The sequence below is a fragment of the Centruroides sculpturatus genome, unplaced genomic scaffold, assembly GCF_000671375.1.
Source record: "Centruroides sculpturatus isolate CEXI.00-Female unplaced genomic scaffold, Cexi_2.0 scaffold720, whole genome shotgun sequence".
NCBI classification, from domain to species: domain Eukaryota; kingdom Metazoa; phylum Arthropoda; class Arachnida; order Scorpiones; family Buthidae; genus Centruroides; species Centruroides sculpturatus.
Window position 1 is genome coordinate 100000 of NW_019385122.1, and position 13473 is coordinate 113472.

At 34.0% G+C, this 13473-nt stretch overlaps 1 protein-coding gene across 1 annotated transcript in view; it reads right to left on the reverse strand.

Moving 5' to 3' along the window:
• Positions 1–2802: 2802 nt before the first annotated feature.
• The window catches only part of LOC111635064 (melanotransferrin-like), a 17987-nt gene continuing 7316 nt past the window's right edge, over positions 2803–13473 (reverse strand). Inside the window, 2 exon segments of the mRNA XM_023379914.1 lie at positions 2803–4244; positions 4321–4436. Coding sequence (XP_023235682.1) covers positions 3436–4244; positions 4321–4436 — 925 coding nt within the window. The 3' untranslated portion in view covers positions 2803–3435.

Here is a 13473-nt window from a genome sequence, read left to right on the forward strand (position 1 = left end):
TTTTTGATAGGTGAAAGGTGTAAATGATCGTTAAATTCTTCGACGTAAAAAAATGGTAAATAACGGTCTGAGTTATGAGTGCAGGTGTTATTGTTGTATAAACAGTCACCGAGCAGAGTCGACAAAGAGGTATCAGATGAACACCTCGAATCGGACCTTTCCCGCGACCCCTAGGCTCATCCGGACGCGGGAGTAATTGTATTCCCCCCTTTTAGTCGGCAAACTTACATTATTAAATACAAATTTTATAAGTTCTATTATATATTCAGGAACGTTATATGTTTTGAGACTTTCTATTATCATTTCTAGAGTGATTGACGGATACATAGACTTTATATCGAGACTCATAATGCGAAAAGATTTTTTATAATTACCTTTTAACAATCCGTTAATAAGTTCTTCTGTATTTTGTATACTATAAATTGATTTATCCATAATCTGAAAAAAATTTTTTTAAAAACATTCCAAATTATATAAAATAGTTCTAAAATCCACAAGTGTTACCAGGTTTATGTGTTTTAATTCTTACATTTAACTTAGGTTCTCTTACATTATTAAAATCCAAAATATTCTTGACTTGATTGGCTGAAATTTCATTCTTATATTTTTTTAATAATTTAGTAAGGTTGCTTTTAATTTCTTCAATAAGATTCCTTGGTAATAATTCATAATCATCTGATGAAATTATTTCTATTTTTTTAGATAACAATTCTTCCTTTTTTATAATCACCAACTGCTTTGATTTATCCGCCATAACTAAAGAAATATGTTTTTTATTAAAAAATTTAATTAATCTTTTCATTTTATTAACTATTTTAACAGCTTTTTTATCTATTATATAACCACTATTTTTATTTTTACCTTTAAATTTCATTAAATCCTTACTTATAGCTGTTCTTAATTTCACTTGTTCCTCTTTACTTCCTGAAAGTTTCCATATTGCATGTTCTATTTCTGCTATTATTGGTAAGTTCTTAAAATTCATTGGAAGATTCATACTTGTACCAAAGGAAAGAATTCTCAAATAATCACCTGGTATTTCAACATTTGTAAGATTAATTATTGATTTCTTGATCCAGTCTTGTTTTTCCATTTCAGTAGGATAATCAAATTTTTCTGTCAGTTTGACATGTTTATTTAAAATATATTGATCATGAACATTATTTTTTATATAATTATCTCTATTATATTTTTAAAAATTTTTAAATTTCCTACTTAAGTTATAAATTTCTTTACCTTTCTTTTTAATCGCTTTTTAAGAACTTACCAGTTTTCGAAAACTGGTAAGTTCTTAAACTTACTAGTTTTAAAAGAACTTTCCTGCTCAACTGGCATATAGATAGGGTAACTTTTCATCCACAGAATATAGTCTCATTTACAAACAGATTGATCCAAAATTAATAGTGGCAGAAATGCTGCCATTTGTGGAAACAGTCAGACAAAGTTTTTTGTGTCACTGGCATGGGCGTAGCCAGAGTTTTGTTATGGGGGGCCTAGTGGAGGCCAACCTGACACAAAATTGAATTATTTCAAATTATTGTTCATTATTGGGCACCGAGCAAGCCGTTCATCTTTTTTTAGTATTCAAAACTTTTATTTTAGCTTTAGGTTTTTACAAATCGACTCAACACTTTTTCGGCTGTGATTTCCTGGGGGGCACCAGGTTCTCTGGGAGGGGCTGTGCCCCCCCTAGCTACGCCCATGGTCACTGGGCAAGTTTCTTACTGTGTTTCAAGCAGAGTTGCTAGCTATTGTTTGGCGTGTTTGTACTATTTTACACTCTTAATTAATAAGGCTATCTATATTAAGGCAGCCTGACTTTTAAAAACAAATGCATTTCATTCTTGTCAGCTTACTTCGGCACTTGTTTGGGAGTGTTGAGTGTTGGAATCAACGATCGCGATGTGCTGTAACATTCTTATGACGTAATAAAAGGTTGGTGGCGCTCTTGACTTCTCGGGCAAGGTGACCTAGTTTCACTCTCCCATTTCCAGCGCTGACCTTCCGAGAGTAACGACTGTGTAATCTTTGTGCACTCTTTGTTCTTTGTTATATAATCAGTTACGCGAGTTTAACTTGTTTTTACTAAACTCTCCCAGAAGCTACATCCAGTCTAATAGATAGCATCTGAATGGTTTGTCTATCCACAACAGTTTTTCTCTGTGGTGCCAAGACATGAACATATTGCCATTAATATAACAGCTGATTTACTGGTCAAGCAGGAAGTTTCATATTCTTTGTGGAGTCAAATCAATTCTTAGTATTTCTTTTAATACTTTTTTAGTGCTGTTTAAGTAGTGGGGATAATTCCAATCATTTTAAAACTGGACTAACTCCCAATTTAAAGCAAAGTAAGAATTTATGTTTAGCCTATCCTTAGTTTGCCCAAAGGATTTTATACTTTTTTTACAAGAATCATGTTTTGATTGATATTGTACAGACATTTATGAGAGTGACTTTGATCACTTTCATAAATGTCTGTACCAATTGAAACTTTTCTCCTCAACCTTTTGCCACTTTCACAGATCTCCTCTGCAGATCTTTGCTTGAGAAGACTCATTCAATCTGAGTTCTGTTTTGAGCATGGCATTTCTCAGCTTTGGAGATTGCTGTCTGAGCTCTTTAAAGAAAGAGTTAGAAAGTAATTTTTTGTGGTATGTACACTGGATATTTTAAGCCAATGCACTTTGACCTAAAAGCCTCCACTTGTGCAATAACAATAGTACTCCAATCACTATAGCTGATTCTCCTACAATATTACAACAACAGATTTTGTTGACATGTGATCTCTCAAAGAAAAAATTCTAAAATTTGTAAGTATATTTAAATAATTATTTTATTCCACATAATGTACAAATTCATAAAAAATGACAATTATTACATTCTATAAAAATAATGATTCGAGAGATTCATGATGAACATGTCACAAAAAAATACAACGCACTCAGTGTAAACAGCGTAGTGCTAGCAATTGTGTGAGAGAAGTGGACGGACTGTCTGAAATACAACTTAATTATTCATTTACAAATACTAGAAACCTCAAAAATCACCTGCATTTGGTTAAAATACATAAATATTGCTTTTTTTTTTAAAGTGTTAATATAAATTATTCTATTTTAACAACTATGCTTATGTTTAATTACATAATTATCAAAATAATGATATGTATCATCTTGGCTAATTGTTATTTACAATTCGTTAATTTTATAAAATATGTACAGATCTATAATATTTTCTTTGTATAAAAATGTTAAGTATATAATTAAATAAATTTGCAATACACTTACATATCATCACATTTTGTATTAAAAAAATGATTTTTTGATGATACTCTTATGATAAAATTTCCGAAGCAGGAGCTTGATATTGATGACGTCCCAGAGATTCTTTGTTTTATGTAAATGTCAAGTTTCTAGTATTTTATGGCTGGCAAAATTATAACTGCCAATTAAATATTAACAATGATAGAATACTAATTAGAGAGATACTTAATTCTATAGAACTGGCAGCGGCCCTACAGTCGACGATTTTCATGGCCTGCACGAAGTCGTAACCCAAATATTCGTGATAATTACGTTTGTGCAAAGGAACTTCCACCAACTGTTGAGTGGCATCTTGAAAGATCAGGTCACTGTAACTGCTGTCAGAAACAAACATTTTGAAGGTGAAATCTTCGCTATACTTAGATCCATAGTATTGTTGAGCATGTAAAAAAAGATCAATGTAGGATCTAGTTACATTGGGTGGGTTGTTTCTGTTTGTGACCATTGCATTTGAGGCAACTTTACCAAGATTGCAACTTTCGTACTCGTGCTGTTTTGCTCTGGTGCCATCTCTACACAACAGTTCAAAATCGCCGGGCATCATGGGGCGGGCCCACCATTCGCGATTTTTCCCCGCGGTATTTTCTAAAACCGTGGTGTGTTTCACGAATGCAATCTCTCCACCCCCTTCCACCAGACAACGTAGGGCACCCGTATTACCATAGAAAGGTTCGGAAGAATCTCTGTTACAATAACTTGCACCGGTTCCGTGACACAGGTCACATAAATTGGCATAACTCCAATCGGCTACAGTATATTTCCTGGACAGAACACCCGGAATGCAACTTTTTTGAAAGAATTCTGCTGCGGCATGTGCCGAATTGCATCCGTAAGATCGCATTCTTTCGTTACTTAAAAGAAAACTCATCGGTATGACCCAACCTGCTGCCAAACCCACACCAGTATGACAAGATCTTTATCCTGGATCAAGAGGGAGAAATTAATACTTATCATTTTAAAGATTAATGTCTAGTCAATATTAAAAAAGAAAACAAACCTTTTAAGTATAATAGATCTGTATCTTTATCAGGCTGCTGTGCAACTGCTACAACATAATAAGATGGCTCTTGTAAATCATACTGTTCAGCTATAATTGGTACCAATCCAAGTGCACTGTAAAATGAAAAAAATTTCGTTTAGAAAAGTAAATTAAGCTCTTCAAGATTATTGCAAATTTTTAAAGTCAGATCTCTGCTTCTGCATAATACATGCAACATAAAAACACATTAATTACTATATTTTTTGAAATACAACGCGGTACCTTTACAACGCGTTTTCGCTCCAACGCGGTTGGAAAAATGTGGTAATTTTCTTACAACGCGGTTTACGGTATTTAGAAACGAATTATCTTTCACATAACAGAAAAATCGCAACGGATCACGTGATACGAACCGCAATTCGGCATACAGAACTAAATGTCCTTGAAAACAGCTGTTTGTCGCCGTTGGCGTGTTATTTATTCCCTTGAAAGTTTCAGGGGAAGACCGGTTTCTAGGCAGATGTGCATCAGTTACCTTAAACACTCAGGGTGCGTTTACTTCTGAGTTAGCAGTGCTAACTCAGAAGTAAACGCACCCTCAAATATATCACTAAATTTTCCATCATTTATACTGTTTCAATAAGTGGGGACAGCAAAAATGGTTCAAAATACAGTATAAACTTCTATTGGGTGTATATTTTTAAAATATAGTGAAGAAAAGTTATTTTTTTGCGATTTTTACTGTCCACAAAACTGATTGAAAAAATTTTAGCCATAACAATGCCGAATGAAAAGATAGGACCGTCGTTAAAAAGGAAATTTATAACTCTTCAAAGATAGAAATTTTGGATCGAATTAAAAATCAAGAGCGGATAGCTGATATTAGTAGGCATTTTAATTTAAATGAGTGGACTATTCGGTCGATTAAGCAATCGGGAGAAAAGATTAGAAATTTGGTCGCATCGGGATCATCTATTCTTGCGAAAAATGTTGCTAGTCCGAGAGCACCTATAATGTAAAAAATGGAACAAGCGCTAATATTATGGGTAGAAGATATGAACAAGAAACGGTTGCCTTTAAATAAAACTGCGCTTAAACACATAACCTTAAAAATATTTGATTATTTAAAACAAATGGGACAGTAGTCAGCTGCAGTGGCGTAGCTTGGGCGTCAGCCGCCCGGGGCGGAGGAAAATTTCGCTGCCCCCTTGTTTAGGTATCTCAATTTAAAAAACTAAAATTCAGTTTCGTCTCAGAATAAGTAATGAACAATTCCGTGCTCATTTCAATCGGTCCGAATCGTAGGTGCGACAAAAATATGAAATGAAATGGTTCAAATTTTTACAAGATATTATTATTATTTATTGTGAAATTTTGCCGCCCCCACTACGCTACGCCACTGGTCAGCTGATGAAGCCAATGTTAAATTCGTGGCTACTAATAGCTGGTTTGAAAAATTCAAAAAACGCAAAGTTTTTCTCTTTTTAGAACCGAATCCCAGTTATTGTATTGAGTTGGTGTCTCCTATAACGCGATTTCCTACAACGCGGTATTTTCAAGGAACGTATCTGCCGCGTTGTAGGAGGCCTACCTGTATAATATGCAATATGGAGTCATGAAAATTGGGGTTTATGGAAAGTAAAAAGAGTAACATGAAGATGTAACATTGGAGAAAAGAAGCTGAAAGAAGTGGGTGAGATAAGATGACCCAGAGAAGCTTATTGAAAATGATCTTATGTAGAAAGCCAAGTTGTCTTCGTTATCCATCAATTTATCAATTAGACTATCACACAGTAAGATAATTTATTGTAATTATCATCCTGTCATTGCAAGAAATCTTTGTGGTATGATTCAGAGTTGGGACATTATTCCCAATCTTCATACATGTATCCAACACTGTTGCAGATTGAATTTATCCATAATAAGCAAAACTGAGACAACCTTATAAACTGTAATGTGTTTGATGTATCAAATGACTATAAACAAATTAACCAATGCATGTTTAATTTAAAGGATTACTAGTTTGAACTTTATCCTATTCATTTTTGTATAAACAATAAAAATTAGCAGCTTTTCATCATATCAATTAAGTAATTTCTTGGAAGGGCAAAGAGTTTTTTAAAACATAATAAATAAAAAGTTATAAACTGAAGAACAGTTAAAGCTGAACTTTAACTTACATAATTAATATAACCTGTTTAGTCATTGCTAACACATTTCATCTTCAATCAAAGAACCAATCAGTTTGTTCTTCCAAAACATTTTTGGTAGTAATAATGATCTAAAAAATTCAACTTTTACTAGTGTAAAAGTCAAATTTTTTAGATAATTTTTTAAGGTAAAATTTATGGGTTAACTATTATAGGGATACAACTTTTGAGGGGCTGAAATTCAAGCTAGAATCCAACGTACCAAATCAGTAGCAGAAGACCAACTGATTTCTAAATGAAATGTTTTCTTCTCAAAATTTCACATTTCTTGAATGATTTTACAACAGTGTCAACTTTTATTTCTTTCCATGAATCAATAATCCATTCACAGATCAAAAGCAATGATGGAGCCCTCATGATGCCTCCCTTTGTATATGTTTTTTTCTTCACAGTTGTTGTTCAGCACAGAGAACAGTCACTCATTTACTTGCAAACTGGAGTAGTTGTGGAGACAGATAAGAGTCTGATGGCACTTATAAGACAATGGTCCCGGAGAAGAAGAAGATGTGTCTGTCAAGAAGAGGAGCAGGCGATCCAGGTTAGTCCTTCGATGGCACTATGGATACTAACAGACAGATTTCATTCACTAAACAACATAGATTTGTCATGCAACACAATTAGCAAGGAACTCTCCTTTTGACCTTCAGATTCGGGGTTTTTATTGATTTTCTACCCAAATCCCTTATTTTGATTAGTCCTAATTTCCTTGTCTCACTTTTGGTCTCTCTCCTATCTTCAGGTGAATACAGATTGGTTCAGGTTGCAATTAAGGTCTGCTTTGGATGATCTACCCGACACCATTTTTCAACTCTGACTGGGAGATGTTGATACAACCAAGAAACTTGTACTTGTATTTTAGCCCATTATTTCCTCAATTCTGACATTTTAGAATTTTAACAATCTCAGATGATGTCTCCTTGACTGTCAAACTTTCTCCTTTTCCCAATTTACCCTAACTTCAATCTGTTGTATATGAGTATTGGTGTCAGAGTTTCATCTTTCCAGGTCGACACTCATCTATGATATAACATGTGCAAGTCGCCTAGGGACTCCTTGTTTATCTCCATGTTGCATTCGTTTTGATAACTACAGAATTTTTTCTCTCTTTCTTACATAAAACAAAAACCAAATAAAAGTTAACAATTTCTCTATAGTCAATGCAATTAACATGATTTTGGAATTTTGGACCCTGTCTGGAACCTTACAAATGGCTGCACAAGTAACACACTTTCCATCTTGATGATTTTCAAGTACCCACTCTGCAACTTTGTGGCCACTTGCTATGTTTTCTTTTTCTATTTTCTTTTTGGTATTGTCTGAAGTTTGTTTCATATTTTTCTCTAGTCTCTCACAAGTTTCTCCAACACACAAAATTCCCCTGCTGCTACACAGTTATTTGTCTTCTCGGCAACTTCAAAAACTTTTAGTTTAAATGCTACCGTATATTTATTTTTTCTGGAGGGCATTTTTATGTAAAATGACAGAGAAATTTTAAACTGTAGTTGTAGATTTGTGTGTGTGTTTGCACCGACATGTCACGCGTCATTATGTTGATGGCACCTCTGCTGAGATGACCCCTGCCTCTGTCATTTCTGGCCATAATTTATTATTATTCATTAGATTGTTTTAGTAAAAATTTTTCTTGCTCCAATATCCAACAGCATCCAAAATACTGTATATTTTAGATCCAAAATGCATGAATATTGCAGATTGAGTTAATGAAACGCATTTTAGAAAATATCTACTGGTAGATGGTGTTCTTACAATTGTTAATGGAATTATGAAATTGGCAAAAATCCTCATGATGATAAAGCAGAGTCAGAATGGTGCTTTTCAACATTGTAAACAATATAAACTTTTATAAAGAGCACTACTTATCCTGAGAAACTAGATGCACTTGCAGTGCCTTCAATGGAAAAATTCTGGCAAATGTTGACCTGTTGTCCATGAAATACTATTAGGGACCTATGGAAAATTCCAGGATTTTTGGCCAAAAATAGGGGATCAACTATTACTCAAGTATATATAGTACATAAATTATCTTTAATCAATATATTTTAGTTTTAAAGAGAATTGTTTAAATATTAAATCATTTAAAATTATTTCTCTCAACATTCAAAAAAAAAAAAAAAATAATAATAAAAGAAACACTAAAATGAATTAAAAGTAATTTCATATTTCATTCCTACCTACACCTCAAAACATAATAGTGTGAGACCTGAAAGGCCCTGGGTCTAAATTAATAATTTTTATTAATAATGTTAAATATTGTCAGAAAATATTATTTCATTTTTGTGAGAAAAATATTGTTTTAACGTGGGAAAAGGCAGATAACAGATGTTACTTCCTTTCACAGAAGAGAACATCCTCTGACTTTCCCTTATCTGGTTAAAATCCTGCTCAGATGGGAAATGTTTACCCCTCACATATCCCCCTTTCATCCGTTCACATGAACGAGTTTCGAGCAGATGATTGGTCGTAAGTCATGAGATATAGAGGAAATTTGTCAGAATTCGTGGAGTTCTTCGACAGCTTTGGAAGCGTCCAGACTCCACATACATATTTCCTCCTGATGACCAACGCCCTTAGACGAGTCACATAGAATAATTTCAGAGTTTAGCACTTAGAAGTTATACTTTGACCTTGTGCACATATTGATCTCCCATTGAAAGAAGTAAGTGAACTTTATCTCCGAAGTGTCCCTTGCCTACAGAGAAGAAGACAAACGACAACAAACCAGGTTGTATGATTTAACAATGATTGTAACTCTCTCTCTCGTATCGGTTATAGTATAGTTCGTAACTTTCTCAACGTGTATCCATTGTCGTATCTATATCTCTCGTTCATTGATATTTTGTATTAGTTTTATTTATATTGAATCATTAAATTTACTTTGTTTGTTTTATATAAGATATGTCTCTTAATTTAGTCTCGAATCAGACTTCACACGCGTGTTTGTCCGCGGATCGATAAATTGACAAACTGGTGTCAGTCCTGACGAGCATCTGAACGTCACAGTTCGGATTTACTAGCGTAAGATCGGATCCCTCGATCCGAAACTTTGGAGACAGATTTCGAATCTGTGCCGATTAAGTGGTACAACAATCCTCCGCGGATTAGAGTACCCCCGGCTACTCTCACAATAGTCTCATGTCAGAGTCAACCTTTTATGTTCCTTAGGAAGTCATTTAATTTACTTCATGGTTTCTTCTGTCTTTTATGTTTCTGAGGTGTAGGAAGGGATGAAATATGAAGACACTTTTAATTCATTTCAGTGTTTCTTCTATTTTTTTGTGAATTTCAAGTGTTCTTGTCATTATGACTTTTTACTAACGTAATATTTATCGTTTAAATCTTTCATTCCATGAGCAATTTTTTTTTTTTAAATTTATTTTTCGGAATACATATATCGTATTTAGACGGATGTTTTTTATCCAAACAATTAGAAAGCATTTGCATACTTAAAGTAAGATTTTGAGTATGAAACTTTGTGCATTTCAGGCTTTAATGTGAATTGTTGTTTGAAATGTATTGTAGTTACATTAAGTGGCATTATACATTGCTATTAACTATATTAAAAATAGCAGAGAATCTATTCATTATTATTTGAAAATACCTCAAACTGCCATTTAAAGGTCTGTCATAAGTNTGAGGTGTAGGAAGGGATGAAATATGAAGACACTTTTAATTCATTTCAGTGTTTCTTCTATTTTTTGTGAATTTCAAGTGTTCTTGTCATTATGACTTTTTACTAACGTAATATTTATCGTTTAAATCTTTCATTCCATGAGCAATTTTTAAAAAAAATTATTTTTGGAATACATATATCGTATTTAGGCGGATGTTTTTTATCCAAACAATTAGAAGACATTTGCATACTTAAAGTAGGATTTTGATTATGAATCTTTGTGCATTTCAGGCTTTAATGTGGATTGTTGTTTGGAATAGAGCATTGTAGCTACATTAAGTGGCATTATACATTGCTCTTAACTACATTAAAAATAGCTGAGAATCTATTCATTATTATTTGAAAATACCTCAAACTGCCATTTAAAGGTCTGTCATAAGTNAAACAGTATCGTAATTCGCCAAGTGCAAATCAGCAAATTCGTAAAATTTTTGTTTATTTTGAACAATCCGGATAATCGAAAATCCGGATAATGGAGGTCCGGATAATGGAGGTTCTACTGTATTTCACCATCAACGTCCATCCACAAGTAACGAAAACAGAATTTTTAGAACTTTATCCACGCGTTTTGTGGTGCTTCCTCGTCTATCAAGGAATTTGTAAGAAAATTTCTATGTTATTAAACGGTTTATTATGGAACACCTGTCTCAGTGAGTCCTCACACTCCCACACGACAGAGTTGACCGCTCGGCTGTCGAAATCTCACCCCCAATCGGCTAACTTCACAGTTTCAATACATGCATAAATTACATTTCCTAAAAATAAATACTTATAATTAACAATAAAGAAAATTTAAATTATTCTACAATAATTTCTAACAAAATTTAATGGGATATTTGTGTATTATAAAATTTTGATATTTTGCTATCGAGATTTTCCTCCATGCCGTTATTTTTAATCCTCGTTTCTCGATAATCGAAATTTAGGATATCCTAAATTATAAATAACATTAAAACTGTCATCTTTACGTCGTGGCTTTAAAAGGGTTAATAAGTGTTATAACGGAGGGAAAGTGTGGCCATCCGGCAAAAAACGCCTTCCCCAGATTTTTACATTTTTGGGCGTCGAGAAATCAAAAAAATACGGGGGTAATTTCTGTACGCGCGGATGGGTGTGTGGCACGATTTCGTTCGCCCCGTTTGAAGCTTAACTCCGGTGCTTTTTGTGGAAAATTTCCGAAATTTTGCGAGGAGGTTTGCGTATTAAGAGATCGATTTTATTAAATTTTGGCGGTTAAAGATCGAGGGGATGGGGAGATAATGGGGGTGGTGCGTATCTCTAGTAGTGTCGGACTTAATGACGATTTTACTGGTTATTAGCATTTACAATTCTTTTTTATAAAACTCGTTTCTACCCCGAAAATTAAGCTTTTTATCATTTTATAAAAGTTAGAAATATATATTTTTAAAAATAAAATANTTAACCTTCACTACAAACAAATACAGTCACTGCGAGAGTTTTTCTACAAGAAACAAGAAACATCACAGTTACATAAAGCAGTAACTCTAGCAGACTCAAATAACACACCATTAAACTTACACTCACAACATACAGACATGACACAACATATAAATAGCATAGACACCATCAAGCAATCATGGGCTTGAAAGGCACTCCATGGCAGGAATCCTTATGACATGGCCCAAGATTTTGTTGATAAAACTGCATCAAACAGCTGGTTAGATCGGGGATGCCTCTTTGGGGAGACGGAAGGATTCATGATTGCCATACAACAGTGGTTCTCAACCTTTTTTGTTTATGTACCCCATTAGCCCATTAGTTGTTTCTCAAGTACCCCTTATATTTTTGTATGAAAATTTTATAATTACTGCATTAGATGTATACAGTCCTTATAACTGAGCACCATAAAAAAACTCTAACTAACTAACTATAACTAAAAATGAATTACTTATTTTACATAAATAATAATAAATTTAATCAGGTACATACATTTATTTATTATTATTTGACAAGTATATTATATAAAATCACAGAAGTCGTTTTGTGAGTATCCGAACAGGGGTCGACTGAGAGGTCCGAATGAGGGGTGTCGATTTAAAATAAAGAGCTCCTTTTCAGACACTAAGGAAATGGATTAGGTGTCGCAATTGAACAATGCTATTGTTTTGTTTTGGTAAATTAGTTAAACAATGGAAACGGATAAATTTGAGGAAAACGCGACGAGAGAGAGGAATCATATTCAGTCGCTATGTTGACCTCTCCCGCACCCTCCATTAGGTTTTGAATTGTCATCAGGTGACAATGAGAGACCAATGGAGAGGCGACTGCGGTTAAGAAATCTATAAAACCCTGCGACTCAAGAGACGAAAGTTCTTGGTTCTTGGATGCGTGGTGTTTTTTTTCCTGGACGTGCGTGCTCCTGATCTTTGGAAAAGAAAAGAACATTTTGGAACATTGTGGAAACATCGTTCTCTGGGTGCCTCCTAGCGAGCTACAGATTTGTCAGTTCGTCCAACGAGAAGCCGCCGAAAGCCGTGATCAACGCCCCGGGGCCTACGAAGTACAGTAGAACCTCGATTATCCGGACTAATTGGGGATGAAGGTAGTCCGGATAAGGAAAAATCCGGATAATGGAAACAAATACTTTGTCTTTTAATGATAATACAACACGTTTTATTTTCGATGACATATCGGTAATATTAAAAGTAAATACTGTATTTAAATCGTGATCAAATTTTCAAAAAACAAACGTTCGTATTGAATTTGGACTACTACTGACCAGCGCTAACAGACTACATATTAGTGCTGTGCGATGCATCGATGTGACATCGACATATCGATGTTTTTGTTCGTCGATGCATCGACCTTCCGATGTTTTTGAAACATCGATCCTGAATCGATGTTAGCAATATGTGAATTTTGATTCATCGATGTATGCAGTTCATTCTTTGTTCCTAGTGTTACCACCTGTTCGGTTTTCACTCGGACAGTCCGGGAATTTCGTAAAAATTGTGAAATTGCGATGAAACAAAGTTCTTGCAAATATGTTTACAAATTTACACCTTTGGTCATCCAGAAAAATTGATATTAAGATAGAAAATTTTAACACAAATGGAACTTTAAATTCAAATTTTAAAACTTTTTTAGATGCCCCTATTGTGCCTCACAATAGTAATGCTTTGGATGTGTGGAAATCCATGAAATTTTTTAACTATAATTTATGTGAACTTGCCATGAAGTGGCTTTGCATTCCTGCCACTTCAGTTCCAGCAGAAAGATTATTTTCCAAAGCTGGAAATACTATCAACAAAA